Raw genomic sequence first — 16938 nt, forward strand, 5'->3', positions numbered from 1 at the left:
ACGGCACCTCCACCCCTACACATAGATGACAGTTGTAGCCCTTTTCAGAGGCGTGTGGTGTCGCCTCCACGTGAGTCCAGGTTTACATGCAGAGGATGTATGGCTGTAGTTTCCGTGAAGATGTCAGGACATGTCCCCTTTCCCCCCCCTAACGTTCAGGCGGGCGGGAATCTGAGCTGACTTCATGCAGGTAAAGGGAGAGAAACGGTGGAAGTTCCAGTGAGGAGCGTAAAAGTAAAACACAATCTGGATGAACAGTCTCAACGGGATGCTCCATCAGCGCCTTAAAAAAAACTACTGGCTCCTCCCAATTCTACAAAACATAATAAAAAAAATGATTGCACATGCTCTTTGACCCGTTCCCCTAACCTTCTACTTAAAAAAAACTTTAAGAGAGATGTCTTAAAGCAAAATAAAAAGGGTCATGCTGTGACATTTTCAATGATTATTTCTTCAGTGTTTGCATCGGTTTCTGGTGATGGTTTTCCATTAGATTCTTCATGTTTTTTGACTCACGAGATGCTTTAAAAAAATCAAAGCTGCATCAGAAGTTAGGAGTGGAAGGAATAGGATGATTTAATCCTTCAGTATGTCCATCTATTACTCATCTTTTTACAGCATATGTCAAAGTCAAGGCCCGGGGGCCAGATCCGGCCCTCCAGGTAATTCTATCCGGCCCTCCAGATCCTTTTAGTTTATTGTTATTAATGGCCCGATGTTATCTTGCGCTCATTTCTAACTTGCATAATTTTGACAAAATATATTTTTATGGAGAGTAAAATATTGAAAGTTATTTCAGGTTTAAGTTTATTTATTCTGGAATAATATTCCTAAAGGAGGGCTGCACGGTGGCGCAAGTGGTTAGCGCTCTCGCCTCACAGCGAGAAGGCCCCGGTTCGAATCCCGGCTGGGACCTTTCTGTGTGGAGTTTGCATGTTCTCCCCGTGCATGCGTGGGTTTTCACCGGGGACTCCGGCTTCCTCCCACCGTCCAAAAACATGCCTCATGGGTTAATTGGCGACTCTGAATTGCCCCTAGGTGTGGATGTGAGAGTGGATGTGTGAGTGATTGCGGCCCTGCGACAGACTGGCGACCTGTCCAGGGTGTACCCCGCCTTCGCCCTTCAGTAGCCGGGATAGGCTCCGGCACCCCCGCGACCCCGAAAGGGAAGCAGCGGTCAAGAAGATGGATGGATGGATGGATATTCCTGCAGTTTTTTATTATTCATAATTATGTCAAAAAGTTACAGTATTAAAGTCTTTAAAATGGTCCTTCTGCTAGATTTTTTTGATTTTTTTTTTTTCTTTTACTAAGATTTTTTAGGCTATTTTGAAGTTTAGCTAATATTTCAGCTACCTGCTAGCTGTCTTGGCTAATTTAGGCTTTTTTAAAGTTTTTAGGCTGTTTTGGAGTAAGGCTAATATTTACAGGCTAATTTTAGCTATTTGTAGTTTAGCTATTTTTTCAGCTACATGCTAGCTGTTTTGTCTAATCTAAGTTTTTTTTTTAGACTAATTTGGCATTTAGCTAATATCTTAGCTGGTTATCAACTTCAGCGTTTTCAGCTTCAGTGTTTTTAGCTATAAAGTTCTGCATCTTCAGCGGCCAAATTCAGCTTACAGCATGGACACCAGCATTGTCAGAGGTAATGCTATGTATCTAGTTCATAATTATGTTAAGAAGTAATGTTTTAAAAGTTTTAAAAATGTCGCCTTAGAGTGTTCAATAAATGTTTATCCTGTTCGGCCCACGACCTCAGGTGTGATTAGAATTTTGGCCCCTTGTGCGATTGAGCTTGACACTCCTGCTTTACAGAGAGAAAATGGACATTCATGTTAGCTAAATGGTCCAAACTGAGATGTTTATGTAAATTAAGTTATATTAAAGACATGTAGGAAAGAAATGGTTCAGAAATATTTTTGAATCTTTCATTCTCGGCTGAAATGCTTAGAGCTTTTAATACTAAGAAAAAAAAATCCAAAGTTCTTGTCAAATATTGGCAAAGCAATGTTGTCTTGGAAGCCATACTGTGTATTAAAGCCTTCATTGAAAAGAGACTGGATTAGCTTTGTAAAAAGTGGTTTCAGAGAAGAAAGCAGAACTGAAGGAGAAACTGATGAGCTGAGAAACATCTTCTAGATCAGCCTTTAAAGTCCAGTGGACCTGAAGAACCCTGTGAGAACATGAGCTGGAGGACTGAGAATCTTCAGACATAGGATTTTATTCGTGTTTTTTTTTTTTTTTTTTTTTACAGTTGGTTTATTATTGTTTCTAAGAAATATTTGCATGCTTAACATTTAAATGGAATGTGTTAAGTTTTTTTGTGTAATTTTTATGCTTTTTTTTAAGACATGGCACAACTAGGAGGCCTCTGCTTCTGCACACAACAGCTTCAAGACACATTTACATTTAGGATCAACCAGGACAACATGGTTTCACATCACAGACATGTAGAAAGACACACATAGAAACACACCCTTACGATACACGGATATCACATTGAGACATTTTCAACAATGGTTTCTTTTTTTTCTTTTCTTTACGTACATTTTCTAGATGTAAACGTGATTAAACGATTTTCAAGAGGAAAGGGAAACAAATATACAAACAAATGTCTAAATTCTGACTTTATGTTGATGGTTTTTTTTCCACAGAAAACAATTAAGACAATTAAATTTCAATGTTCATATTTTTTGAACGCTTGAATTATTGCAATCTAAACAATATGGCTTTGTCTAGTGAAGTCCTATCTGATCTAGAAAATAAAATATGTTTTACAGTGTATTCGTCCTATAACTCTGCTGGATCAGTTCCATAATGCACCTTGGGTATTTATTAACAAAAATCTATTGCATTAACGACATTTTTACAACAATTTAAAGAAAAATCTAGTTTAACATTTTGTTTGTTTGATAATTAACACCCTAAAAATGATTTGAAACTCACTAATTTAACTTCAGCCTGTTCTGTTCATCAAACATTTGCAATTTGTTGGAGACAAGAAATTGTGGAGAAAAAAACAAACAAATTGGACGTGGAATTGCACGACTTCTCACTCATTGATGTGCAACTTTGTTTAGACTCACCTGAGTCCAGGTGAAATTTTTTTCCCCCAAAATTTTCCACTTTTTTTTTTTTTTAAAGTCACAGTTTTTAATCTAGAAGCTTTCATTGAGTTTAAAAAAATATGCACAATCCTATTCACAGAAACGAAATTGAAGAGTTGTCTTTTTTATTTCTTAGGCAAATTGATAAAATATTTAAAATTGTAATGACTTATTTGTGAAAAACCTTTTGGAAATGTCATTCTAAAATTGTCGCCATAGTAACTGAATTCTTTAAATGGAGTAAGATTCACAAATTGAAGTAATTTTATTGAATTGTTGTTCACCTTTCGGCTTATCCCATTTTGTATTTTGGGGTCGCCACAGCGAAACAGCACCCACTCTTTCGCATCAGTGATTTGGCAGAGTTTTTACGCCGGATGCCCTTCCTGACACAACCCTGTACTTGAGGGGCACAGGGACCCAGTTAGGCGGCAGCGTTAAGGGTCTTGCCTTAAGACCCAATCTGGGTGGGGATCAGTGGACACCCCAGGGATTAAACCCAGGTCTCCTGGATGCAAACCCTATACCTAGCCCACTGAGCCATCCAGACGCTTGAAGTAATTTTATTTCATTGATTTCCAGATTTTACTGCTGGAGGGGGCCGTGTCTGTCTTCTTGTTTTCTTAAATTTAAAAACAAAAACATGGTCAGCAGAATCCTTCTAAGGTTGTGCAGCCAGGAAAGATGAATGTTGAGTTTTCATAAAGTTCAGAGAACCCTAAATATCTCTGATGGATCTATTTCTTTTAGCTGCTTGAACCTTTGACACTCAGAACTCGTTGAGTTACTTCACCGCTCAACTAACTGGATACTCGGCTGCTCTTGTGAATTGTTGGATGATGTTCCCTGTTCCTTATCAACCCCTTATAGTCCATTTGGTGTTACAGTTTTGTGCTGGCCACTTTCAAGTACACTGAAAGCAGCAGAGTGGGTGTAGATAAAGGGAGTTCTAGCAAAGGGGAAAACCTCAAATCAGATCTTTGAAAAGCAGCAGATGTTTTTATAATTAGGTGCTTTATGGAACTGGTCTCAGGTAACTCTCAGTAAGTGTAGTTTTCTCACTACGTGGAATGTTTTCTCGTACGATGGATGTACTCAAAGGTGATGCCACAGCTTGGTTTTAAACCTCAGTGACCAGATTCTTTTTTTATTCTACCAGAGCAGTGCTGTAAAACTTCACAAAGGCGTCAAGATGTTCGTTGGAATGTTTTTTTCTGCCTGACTCTGAGTTTAAACCAGAGCCGGCGCGCACAAGTGGTGACAAAAACAACAGTAGGTCTCACCAGGGTTTCTTTGGTCTGGATTTCTAGGATCTTGAGAACAGGAAAAAAAAAAGCGGTCAGAAGAGGATGAAGTTTTCCCTTCTGGTTCATTCTATTGAAATGAATTGGCAGCACGTGAAGAGGAATGTGGAGTCACATCAGTTCATGCTTTGATTGTCTACTGCAGTGGTCTTAACCCGGGTTCTCCTAAAGTTCTTCACGCTCTACTTACCGCTGATCACCTGAATCAAGTGTGTTCAGCTTTTCTGAAGTGGAACCACCTGGCTCAGGTAAGAAGCAGAGTGCAAAGTTTGGAGAACTTGGTTTGAAGACCACTGGTCTACAGGATTCAGACCACTGTGACCACTACTTTTCTTTGACGGCAGTTTAAGCTGGTAAACAACTGGTGGGTCTTCTGAAGTTTCTGGCAGTTCAATGAAACTATTTGAAAACAACGTTCCGAACTGGATTCCAACAAAAATCTGGTTTGAAATCTGGAAAGTCTGTTTACACCTCCTACGATCAAACACGTTATTCCAACCCTGACTCAGAACAAAACCCTTGCTGTAAATGACATGAAGGCACGCGTCCTCTAAACCTAAACGCTGATCTGTTTTCTAACACGAGGCCCCCCACCAGGCGATAAAGGTAGAAAACAATCTGTATGGTGTGAAAAACAAACTGGCAGTGTCACTTGAAGAACCAAACATAACAAAAACCTCTTTCCTTTGAAGGATCCATCCCCTCCGTAATCCAAAAAACCGCAACAAACATGCGACCAGCGGTTGACAGATTTAGTTTCAAAGGGGAAGGTAGAAAAGGACAAAATAAAAGATCTCTAAAGGCAGTGTGCAGCCTCTAATCATTAGACCCCCCTCCCTTATCTGTAATCTTCTATTAACTACAACCAAACCCTTCCTACTTAGAAATACCCCAAATAATTCCCCCCATAGGCTTTCCTTCGTCAACCAGACGTCAAAGACCCCGGCCCAGAGCAGACCGGACCCCGCCCTCAGGGTTCCTTTGATGTCTTTCGGTTTGTTTTACTTCTTGAACATGTCCTGTAGTGGTCCCGGCAGAAACTTCAGGACCGTGTCGAGGATGCTCTCCTCGTCCTCCTCCTCGTCATCACCGCACCCCCTGGGGATTGCCTTCTTCGGGCGGGTCAGAGACCCCTCGCAGGCCTGCTCCATGGCCGCTTTCTCCTCTGCTTCCTTCTCCTCCTTCTTCTTCAGCCCGTACTGGATGGAGAGAGTAAAGAAGTCTCAGCTTTTCTTGGGGAAAATGTTGCCTCTTACCAGGATGGACTGGGAGTGGGAGCAGGATGAAGGTTGGTAAAGCTGTTTGGTAAAAATACTTGAGTGTGTTCTGATGCTATTTCAGGCAGCAAACAGCAGTGCTGATTAGACAGATCTATTCTTGACATAATGAGGGTTTAGTTTCAGAAGCTCCTGACAACAAGAGCAGGTCAAACAGCGTCTTTCTAAAAATACTGCCGCACTAAAACTGTCCTAAAAATATTGTGGCTGTTGGAATTCTTTGATCAGACAAGTTCTGAACATCAAGCTTAGATCAAGACCATTTGAAAATGCCTTCACATGTCATCAGTTACGACGGCTTTATGAAGGTTGGTTCCATTAAATATTGGAATTTAAGACGAGCTTGTTTTCTGTGACTCATGAGAGAGTGACACTTCCAACTGATCCAACACTCTTCGGTAAACCACAATCCCTCCGTTTCAACACTTTCCCTTAACAGATCATTAGTCAGCATACAATTCTAACAAATCTCACCATGGGTTTTAGTAATAAACTTAAAGACTTTTCACATTAATATGTTGTTGAAGGCATCACCATCAAGAAATGACCTAATGGATCCTCAATCCAACAAGTTTCTGAGTGAAGATGTGACTCTGTTGCCTCACCTTGTCCCTGATGGTCTGCCGTACTTTTTCTCTCTCCGCCTCCATGCGGGCGTGTTTAGCTTTCCGCTCCTCCTCTTGTTGCCTCAGTGCCTCCTGTCGCTCCTCCTCCTTCTTAGCTGCATCTGGATCCTTCTCCTCCTCCCCACCTAACATCTTACCCATGTCTTTGGTGGCCCCTGGACACAAGTCAAACAAATGTGGCACCTTAAAGTTGGCTCCTGAATCCCGCCTTGACTGTAGTATTACAACCCCACATTATCACACTTCCACCACCCTGCCTAGCAGCTGAGATGTTTATGGACAAATCTTGTTTCTTTGAGACTCTACAAAAAGCACAGAAAGCCATCATCAAGTTGAGGATAAAACAGTTAAAAAATAAAATACTTAATATATCTCTGTTTCTTAAGTAGGGCATTTAAATTTTGTATTATTTTTACTCAGATTTCTTGGAGTTGTGTAGTTTTCAAACACATTGGAATGTTTTGGGGGGAGTTCAGCAGTAAAATTCAACACCTAAAGCTTACTTCCTCACTTCCCCTTATGTGTTGTAGAGGTATTCACTACGACCCATCTGCTGTAGCATGCCCGTAGAAACATTTTCTCTCTATGGGTTAACTGAGCAGCCTTTCCTGCAGGTCACCTGCGTGCCGCACACAAGTTTGACCATTTTTCACCCACAGACAGCCTATGCCCACTCATAAGGACAGTCTGGACTGACAGACTGGTTTTCATTTCAAAGATTTGAAACAAACGCTGCCCAGCTTTTCTGGTTCTAACATTTCAAGATTTTCTAGTAGGGCTGGGCGATAAAACGATAACAGTAGTCATCGTGATAGAACTTTTTCTTGATAAGAAATAGGTCTATCATGATAGACTTATATTTTGAAGGGTCTCCTCTTTAGCGTGTAAAAGTTAGAGGGTTAGTCACCACTTGGTTAGTAAATGCTTATGTTATGTTTAAGGGAGCTTTTTTGGTGAAATTCTTTTGTCCTCTCCGCCTTCTTCACCTGACTGCACGGCAGGTAGGTGCGAGACACAACACCCTACCCACGCGGTCATTTCACCTGTGTAGCGTCTAGTTTGGCTGATAAAACAGCGGAACATAGTACCGGCATAACGAAAAATCTGCTTTCATCCCTGCTTATATTGGGATATATATCGTTATCACACGATATGAAAAAACTATATTGTGACTTAAAAAAATCCGTACTGCCCCGCCCTATTCTCTAGTCTTCATCAGTGACAGCAGCTGCTTTCCAGAGCCCAGAGTGTCTCCATCCAGAATACAATGTTGCTCATGTTGCCTTGATGTAATCAATAGTAAACACAGGACCGCCCGAGAGTCTATGACTCATAGATTGTCCAGCAGAGAGAAATTTTCATCTGAGTATTGATCTCCCCTCAGGCTGGTGAGAGGAAAGCCTGGCTGCTGGCCTGGTTTTCCTGCAAACGCCTTTATTAAGTTGGAGCCAAAACACAAGCTGGCTGTGATTTACTATTGAGACGGATGACTTTAAAAAAGGCTGGCATGTAAGCAGTGAGAGGAGGCGTGCTTCTGTTCCTCCAGATCTGTTATGAATTAAGTTTTGTGTGTGTTCATTCATATTTAATGAGTTTAGGGTCATTTATCTTCAAACTTGAGTATTTTGACATCTCACCTTAGTTTAGCTTTTATGGTTGAGTATAGTGCTCCCACAAACGATTATATTAATAGTCAACTGATCACCAGTTATTTTTCCGATTAGTTGACTAATCGGGCCATGCACAAAGTGGATGCAAAACACATATTAGGTTTAACTAGCTAAAAACTAGATATACAGCATTACCTGCAATAATGCTAGTGCGAATGCTGTAAGCTGAAGTTGGCTGCTAAAGATGCTCGTGACGATAGCTGAAGATGCTGAAATAGATAGCTAAAACGCTGAAGTTGATAGCTGAAATCGTTGAAGCTGATAGCTAGCTACAATGTTAGTTAAATGCCAAATCAGCCTAAAAAATGAAAAAAGCCTAAATTAGCCAAAATAGCTAACATGCAGCTGAAATATTAGCTAAATTCCAAAATAGCCTAAAACACTTTAATTGATGGCAAAACAGACCAAAGAGCTAGCAGAATGCCATTATAACTTTGAACTTGACTACACTCTGACAATAAAGTAATCGTGGCAGCCCTAGTTAGGCACTTAAATTCCCAAGTGGAAACCAGAAGTTGTTGGTTTGGATCTCCAGCAGCTAAATGAGAGCAGGCCTGTGGCTCAAGGCGCTCTGGGCTTCCCTCTGGGGTTTGTGAACTTGAGGGTGGTGGGTTCTGGCGCTCTGCAGTGGGCTAATGCCGGGGCTCTAATGACCCCACAGCGCAGTGTGGTGGCAGCAAACCTGATGCTGACAAATTGCAGCTCAGCTGGTGGGAGGAGAGAAGTGTTCACAGAGACTCACTGGGGGGTCGGTGAAGGTCAGGCTGTCTGCTGCAGATCCTTTAGTGTGTTTAAACTCGTGCTGGTGTGTGCAAACATCAGCTGGTGTGGATATGTCTCCTGCCTTAATGCCCATTCTGTTCATGGCCCATAAAAACAGGAACTTTAAAGTCACAGACAGATGGTCAGTGGATTTCAGAGTTATCTTTAGCTTAAACATTTTTTAAAATCTTTTTGTTTATTTCGTACGATCAATCAGAGGTTTGTCATCATGGAAACTGTTTCCCCAGCATTAATCTCTCAGCTGGTTCAGGTTAAGTGATACTGGAATGATAGATTAGAAGCTAAAAATACCAAATGAACAACTCGATGCTAAATTGGTCAATGATAGTAATTGGTAGCTAAAGACATTAAAGAAAAACAAAACTGCTGAACAACTAATTTACTTACAAAATATGTTAAGCTGACAAAAGTCAAAGCTAAAAATATACAAACTAATAAAATTCTTTTAAGAAAAAATCTGATAAACACTTCCTCCTTCATCAAATAAAAAACTCATCTTTCGGGTGCAAAAATTTAATACAAGTTTCTTCAGTTGTTGGAGTTTTTGTGACGAACTGGAAGTGTCACATGACTAAAAAAATCCACAAATACGTAAAACTGCGAATAAAGAAATGCTAATACGCAAGGGAACACTGTATATCGTACAACTGGCTAAATTAGCTGAAGATAAACAGGTTAAATAAAACTAAAATTAGTTAAAAATATTTCAATTGCTGATACAAAGATAGGTTGACTGATTTACACTACATTAAGTAATACAGTGTATAACAAAATAACTAATAAACTACAAAACAAAATGTTTTATGTTTTAATATAAATGCTAATTATGTTTAAACTCAAATTAGCTTAATGACTTTTTCATTACAAAGTTTTATACAAAATGCATAACTATTCAGGAAATAATTGGTAAATATAAAAAATCTTAATAGTTAAATAAAACATCTAAAACATTTTAGCAGCAAATGGATTCAAGAATCAAAAGTATTTCTTGTCATATACAATAGGGAAGCCAAGATCTCAGGGTAATGAAATTCTAAAGAGTTGTGGATATATCATGTGTGACATTCAAACAAATGAAAAATAGATCTAAAGCTGATAGATTAACACTATTAACACTGGAGCTGTCCCCAGTGACAGGAAATAACTTTGAATTACCGTAACTCGTCAACTATTTGCAAAATTAATGTCATTCATAAGGTAAAGGCGTATCAACGCAAAGCTGCTTTTCTCAGCTTTCACAATTTGCTAGAATTTATTTTAGTTTCTGTAACAGTTTAAGAGTTATTGCAATTGAAAGAGCGTCAAAACTGGAGCTGAAACTCTCGTGGTAAAGGGTTAAAATAATTCAAACATTTTCAATAATTACCCTTTAGAAATTATTTTTTGTGTACATGACTTTAGACTTAACCAAAAACAAAGCCCAGCATAGCAACGATGGCTTCACTGGGAAAAATAAATGAGAAACAGGTGAAGGACGTCGGCTGGAAAGAGGTCATTCCAACAGGTTTATTCTCCAGAGCGCTCCAGCTTTGTCCTTTGACCTTCACATGTTCATCTGGCTGCTCTCCTTTTCTGTCCTCAGCTGCTCTACATCCTGCTTACATCATCCTAAACTTTTTAATATATCTACTTTTTTATTTCTCCAATTCAAACGTTGCTTTTCTTCTGGCAGCTGTGACCTTCACTCGTCTTCTTTACGTCCTAACTTTGTCTCCATGTGATGCTACATCAAAAAGCATCTTTAGCCTTTTTCTTTGTTTCCAGTCAGCCTTCACCTCCATTTATGTCCGCTTGTGGATCTGCAGTCCTTCTCAAGCCTAAAGGCTCGGCCTCGGTCCTTGTTCTGCATTCAGATGCTCATTACTGCAGCCGCTCTTTCCTCTGGTCAAGGCTGAAGGCCAAGAGGCTTTAATGCACTAATGAGTCCTGGATTTAAGGTTCAGTGGAGACGGTGTGTTCTCTTTAACATGAACTCTGTGGAGGTTCTGATTCAGTCTGTAGACCAGGTCTAAAGGGATTCTATGGAACTAAATCGGGCCAATATTATTTGAAACCCAAATAAATTAAATTGAAAAAAATATTTGTGTTTGGTCCAAAAAAATATATATACATAAGTGTCCAAAACGTTTTGCTATTCAAAATTAAACTTAGTTATTTTCAGTTTCAAATGTTCTGTTTTTTTGGTTTCAAAACTCAAAATTTCAATTTCAAAACTTATTTTTCTGTTTCAAATCTGTTTTTCACTTACAACTCTTTTTTTCATTTAAAAAACTGAAAGTTTCAGTTACAAAACTTTTGGGCCCGTTGTGGCGCGTTGGGGCGGGGCTAACACGAGGACCAATCAAAATCGCTGACTCTGAGATCTATAATAACTACGATCAGAAAATGCATGTTTAGTCTGTTTTATCATAGTCTAAAGTTGTCCCAAGACGGGTGTAAAAAGCAGAGTTTTATCGCGTATAAACCGCGCGTTCAAAACACTGTTCTAACCCGTTCAAAGCGCCATGATAAAACTTTGCTTTTTACACCCGTCTTGGGACAACTTCAGACTATGATAGTACAGACTAAATAGACATTTTCTGATCGTAATTATTACAGTTCTCAGTCAGTGAACGCATCGGGACTGAAGTTCCCTGGAAGTTACCACACTCATTGATTTTGATTGGTCCTCGTGTTAGCAAGGGGGCCAAATGTTTTGTAACATTTTGTAACATCGAAAAACAAAGAGTTGAAAGTGAAAAAAAGATTTGAAACTGAAAAATTAGTTTTGAAATTGAAATTTTGAGTTTTGAAACCTAAAAAACATTTTAACATTTGAAGCTGAAAATAACCAAGTTTATTTTCGAATAGCAAGAAGTTTTGGACATTTATATTTTTTTTGACCAAACAACAATATTTTTTTCAATTTGATTTATTTGGGTTTCGAATAATATTGGCCCTGATTTAGCTTCATAGGATTCAGGATTCTACTGTAAATAATCTATTTACAAATCAGGGCTTTTTGAAGGTACTCTAATGATCAATTGCTATTTTTTTAATTTCATCCTTTACTGTTTTTCTCTAATTACTCATTATTACTTTACTTTTGTTTGAAGTTAGATTTACAATACCCAATATATTTTTCTTAAGATTGTTTTTTTTGGAGCCTAAGATCTTTGTTTTCTCACATGATAGTTTTGTGTCTCTTGCAGAGAATCACAGGTCTTATGGATGTAACGTGTTCTCTTCAGTAGACCGTTTTAAAGAATCGCTTAATCAATGGTTGAGAAATCCAGTGTGAGACGTACAAATACAAAGCAAAGTGTAAAGAATTATTTCAGTTCTGAACGCAGCAGAAGGGTATGAGATTTCATGCACACACTGAATGAAAATAATAATCTGTTAGAATCGATGTTTTGTTTGAAAGCCTAGCCTTATGTAATGCACTAGCACACTTACTGAAAAGGCTTGAGTGATAAAAATATAAAAAAAACATTTGAAAAAAATGTGTAAAATGTATTTTAGCCTATTACTACAATATTTGAAAAATAAAAAGAACAACTCAGCATCCTCATTTGATATTCAGTCACTATTGGGTATTCAGCGTTTTAATTATTATCCGGCTTCGACCAAAAATGTTCACTTGACTGCGTCCCTACATATGACAACCTGAGAACTGCCTCCAAAGCCTTAGTCACCTGCGTAGGGGTTGATTGTACGGGTGGTGTGGGTTTTTGGGTTGTCCGGGCTTGTGAAGGGTTCTGCCGCATGCACGGGGTGTGCACGTAATAAATAAGTGACTGTAGGACGCCCACACAAACGACACACTGATTGTCTAATTTCTAACAGTCAGTCAAGTAGCCCGCACGTACTTCGTGAACAGCACTATCCAGCTCCTTGGGCAGTCTGCAGGATTTGGAGGGTTGAAGATATGAAAAACCAGTATGACACGCTTGCGTCTCACCTACTTCGTGGTGTATAAGTGTTCATTATGACCGGCTGCCCGCAGCACACCCGTAGAAAAATGTGCATGAACATTTTCTCTGCGGGTTCACTGAGCGTTCCATAACCTTTATATTCTGTGCGGGCCACCTGCATAACCCATACAGGTTTTCCCATCTTTCTCCCCCAGACAGCCCATATCCACCCGTAAGGGCAGTTGAGTCTGAGACTTCCGCATATTCAGGACAAACAGGTGCAGAATCACCTGGATGTAGAAAGAGGAAGAATTGGGACGGTCAAGTTAAGAAACAAAGCTGAGGTGCAGACTAACCATGCACCATCGACTTCTTCAGATGGATAGTGGAGCTGCAGGCTTTGACAAATCGAGCTCATTTAAATAATGGATCACCTCTTTCTCCAGATTACGCCCTCATAAGTCACAGCAGGCGCTGGAACAGTTTAAAATCTGAAGCATCCATCAGACATTCAGGCTTCAGGCAGGACGGCCCAGCTCTGTTGTTGCTTTGCTGCAGAGAGGCCATGTCCTGCTGTAGAGGGACACAACCTGAGGATCGGTATCTGATCAAGACGTCCTGCTGCTTCCTATTACTGTGCCTCCTCGCCTTCTCGTCTGCCAGCAGAGGAAATGAAAACAAGAGCTGGGCCCATCTGGATCTGTCAGAGATGATCTCACCACAATCTTTTATTTGAGCTTCTTTATGAGGAAAGGTGATGGAGAACCAGAAGGTGGCCTTAGTTTTTGCACGCAGTGTTGCTTTAATGTATTCCTATGGTGTGTGTTTGTTTTGTACACATGACTGTACGTTTCAGAGACGCTCATAAAAATGTCAAAAGTACATCGATGCTCAGCTGATTGTGGCAGTGAGGGAAGAAAGGTAGAGACTGAGTGGAAACAAAAGGCAGAAGAAATGATTTAGAAGGAGAAGAGGAAGAGATATGAACAAGTGTTAGGAGAAAAGAGGAAGATGAAAGGCAGGCAGAGCTATAAGGGAATAAATCTCATTTCATTCTGTCTCCCTGAGCTGGCGAGAGGGCTGATTTAAGAGGGATGACCTCTCCGACATGAACATCCAAACAGGCTCCTCTGTGGCTCCACGCTGACAGAGACCGTCCTAATGAAATGTGGGTCTGTGTGCATTTACGACCGGTACTGGATCAGGTCACACAAACCCACAAATACAAGCTGTTTGGCAAGTTCTGCCTGTGGAGACCTGCTATAGCTGAACTCAGGTCAGCCAGCTCTGGATAAGAAAAGGAGCATAAAACGGACATTTTCATGTCAATAGTTTGGACATTAAAAAGAATACTAGAAAATCTCAGCATTGTTGCATTAGGGCACATGAGTCAAGGCCCGGGGGCCGGATCCGGCCCTCCGGGTAATTCTATCCGGCCCTCCAGATCATTTTATTTATTGTTATTAATGACCCGATGTTATCTTGCGCTCATTTCGAACTTGTATAATTTTGACAAAATATATTTTTATGGAGAGTAAAATATTGAAAGTTATTTAAGGTTTAAGTTGATTTATTCTGGAATAATATTCCTGCCTTTTTATTATTCATAATTATGTTAAAAAGTTACAGTTTTAAAGTATTAAGAATTGTCCTTCTGCTAGCATTTTGGACTATTTTGGCATTTACCAAGATTTATTTAAGGTATTTTGAAGTTTAGCTAATATTTCAGCGACATGCTAACTGTTTTGGCTAATTTAGGCTTTTTTATTTTTCTTTTAAGGCTGTTTTGAAGTTTAGCTATTTGTTATGCTACATACTAGCTGCTTTGGCTAACCTATTTTTTTAGGCTAATTTGAAGTTTAGCTAATATTTTTTCTGGCTATCAGCTTCAGCGTTTTTAGCTATCAATTTCAGCATCTTCAGCTATCAGCACTATCATCTTCTGCGACCAAATTCAGCTTCCAGCATTCACACTAGCATTATCACAGGTAATGCTATATATCTAGTTCATAATTATGTTAAAAAGTTACTGTTTTAAAAATGTAGTTTTAGTGTGTATAATAAATGTTTATCCTGTTCGGGCTGCGACCTAATGTGTATTTTGGATTTTTACCCCTGTGCGATTGAGATTGACCCCCCTGCATCAGGGGTTAAAGCAATACACCATCATGTTTTGAATGCTGTTTTTATTCTAAACTCCTGCGAAACAGGCAATGTTTTTGCTGGAAAAAACATGGCAAGCCAAAGCTTTGAAATTCTAGTCTGGTCTTGAATGCATCATGATTTGTCACTCTGAGGTGTCTGTGGCAGAAGAAAAACTCCACACTTGGAAAGCGTCTGCTGCACAATCTGTGTTTTTTCACAGGGTTGTGTCTGTGTATTCACGGCTATTTGGATCCACTAGCAAGCCAGCTATATTTCACACTCACTTTTTTTGGGGTGAAATATTTGATACGACTCTTGGCATCTTCTTACAAGTATGTGAAACACGTTTGCAGAATTTCTACACACACTTTTACAAAAAAGTACTGGGAAAAAAGCTAGAGGTTTTGGGCTTTTAAAAAAATAAATAAAGACACCTTATTTTATGATCTAAGGACCACGCACACAAGGTGATGGACAATTCTTCCTGAATAAATCCTTCACTGAAGAAAGTTTATATAACTGCTAAACATTCTTTGTGTTGTTATCTTGTCCAAACTGAAGTTACAGCTTAGAGTCATCAAGAAGTTAGTTTAATATTTAAAATTTGTCACGAAAACTGCCCAAACTTCCGCCTAAAATGCTGATTTTCATATGATACTGAAACAAGAGCTTTGTTTGCCTGTCTGCATCACTGATGCTTCTTCTCTGGTGAACGTTTCTTTCGTGTTTTTATTTCATGTGTTTCCTGAACGGAAGAATTTCAGGTGAGAACTTACCACCCAATGCTTGCTTCATTACAAAATCCATGGTTCTGGTAGATGTTTCTCCTAAAGACTGCTTGGCATGTAGCCTCCAAACCCGCTAATGTCTGATGAAGTCCTTCTCACTTTCCTCTTCCTTCTTTGATGTCGAGTCTCTTGATCAGATCTGCCAAACAGGAAAGGGTTTTTAGGAAAAGACATTAAAAAAGTTGCATTAATTTTCTTTCATTTATTATAAATAAATACAAAATAGCAAGATGTCTTTGTCATTTATGCTCCCTCTATTTTTTATCCATGGACTTTTGTACATCTTTGAATGTATACAGTCATTCATCTTCTTGACCGCTTTATCCCTTTTCGGGGTCGCGGGGGTGCCGGAGCCTAACACGGCTACTGATGGGCGAAGGCGGGGTTCACCCTGGACAGGTCGCCAGTCTGTCGCAGGGCAATGTATACAGTAATTTTACATTTGGTGTCACGTTATTTTGAAAAGCTATGGTTACATCTGCAGTCGTCACTGAAGAGAAAAACGTATTTTTGAATTTCCAGGCTTTAAATTCTCTGCTTGGTCATGAGGACCTGCAGCTGGACCTGCTGTCCTCGTCTGCCCTCGCTGCGGCTCCCGTATCGGTTTGATTAACTGCACCAGTGTCATCCAGATGAAATCCTCCACATTGATTGCCCTTGGCCAACTAGAACAGCATTTCTATTTCAAAGCAGATCGCTCCCGCTCCCCTCGCTGGCGCCTGGTGTCATTTTTGTGACGCCAATATTTGTCGGGGCTGAATGGATCTGGATGAAGCGGTATGGGATGGCAGACTGCAGCTTATTCGGGGATGAACGGGGGAGGCGAGGCAGAGTGGGAAAATGGTCTGTTTTTAACTGTGTCCGAACGCTTGAGGGGAGAGGCGCCTCATTTACACATGAGTCAAAAACCCAAGTATTTCAAATATAAATATTTGCACAACAGGACAAATGTTGGACATCAAACACGTGTGCAGGCGGAAACCAAATTCTGAGTCGGTCTTTATTGTGGTAGAATCATCAGTGTACGGAGCTTTTCTAAGGCTGTAAATGTAGCTGATGTATTTAACTAATGGAACAAACAAATGAAGATTTCAGTGATGGAATATTAACTAAAGAAGAATGAAGCAGCTTCAAGAGCTTCCTCTTATCTTCATTAGGATCTGAATGTTGCTTTTAAAAAGTCAAACTCCACACAGGGAAGATTTATATGACAGTGGAATTTTATTTTGATTAAAGTTAATTTCATTGCAATACTATAGATCAGGGGTCTCCAACTAATTTGGCGAGAGGTCCAGTAACTCTGTCAGCTTGGTAGACCGGGGTCCGAACATGCAAAAACATT

At 39.7% G+C, this 16938-nt stretch overlaps 1 protein-coding gene and 1 long non-coding RNA gene across 2 annotated transcripts in view; one reads left to right on the forward strand and one right to left on the reverse strand.

Moving 5' to 3' along the window:
* LOC112137827 overlaps window positions 1–16938 on the forward strand; it is a 65780-nt gene that overhangs the window by 5213 nt on the left and 43629 nt on the right. The window lies entirely within an intron of this gene.
* The window catches only part of LOC112137826 (complexin-2), a 42566-nt gene continuing 27857 nt past the window's right edge, over window positions 2230–16938 (reverse strand). The window contains exons 2-4 of the mRNA XM_024260336.2: window positions 15585–15735; window positions 6294–6469; window positions 2230–5610 (exon numbers count right to left, since the gene is read on the reverse strand). Coding sequence (XP_024116104.1) covers window positions 5413–5610; window positions 6294–6469; window positions 15585–15615 — 405 coding nt within the window. The 5' untranslated portion in view covers window positions 15616–15735 and the 3' untranslated portion in view covers window positions 2230–5412. The remainder of the gene's footprint in view (window positions 5611–6293; window positions 6470–15584; window positions 15736–16938) is intronic.

The sequence above is a fragment of the Oryzias melastigma genome, linkage group LG10 (genome assembly GCF_002922805.2).
Source record: "Oryzias melastigma strain HK-1 linkage group LG10, ASM292280v2, whole genome shotgun sequence".
Classification (NCBI taxonomy): domain Eukaryota; kingdom Metazoa; phylum Chordata; class Actinopteri; order Beloniformes; family Adrianichthyidae; genus Oryzias; species Oryzias melastigma.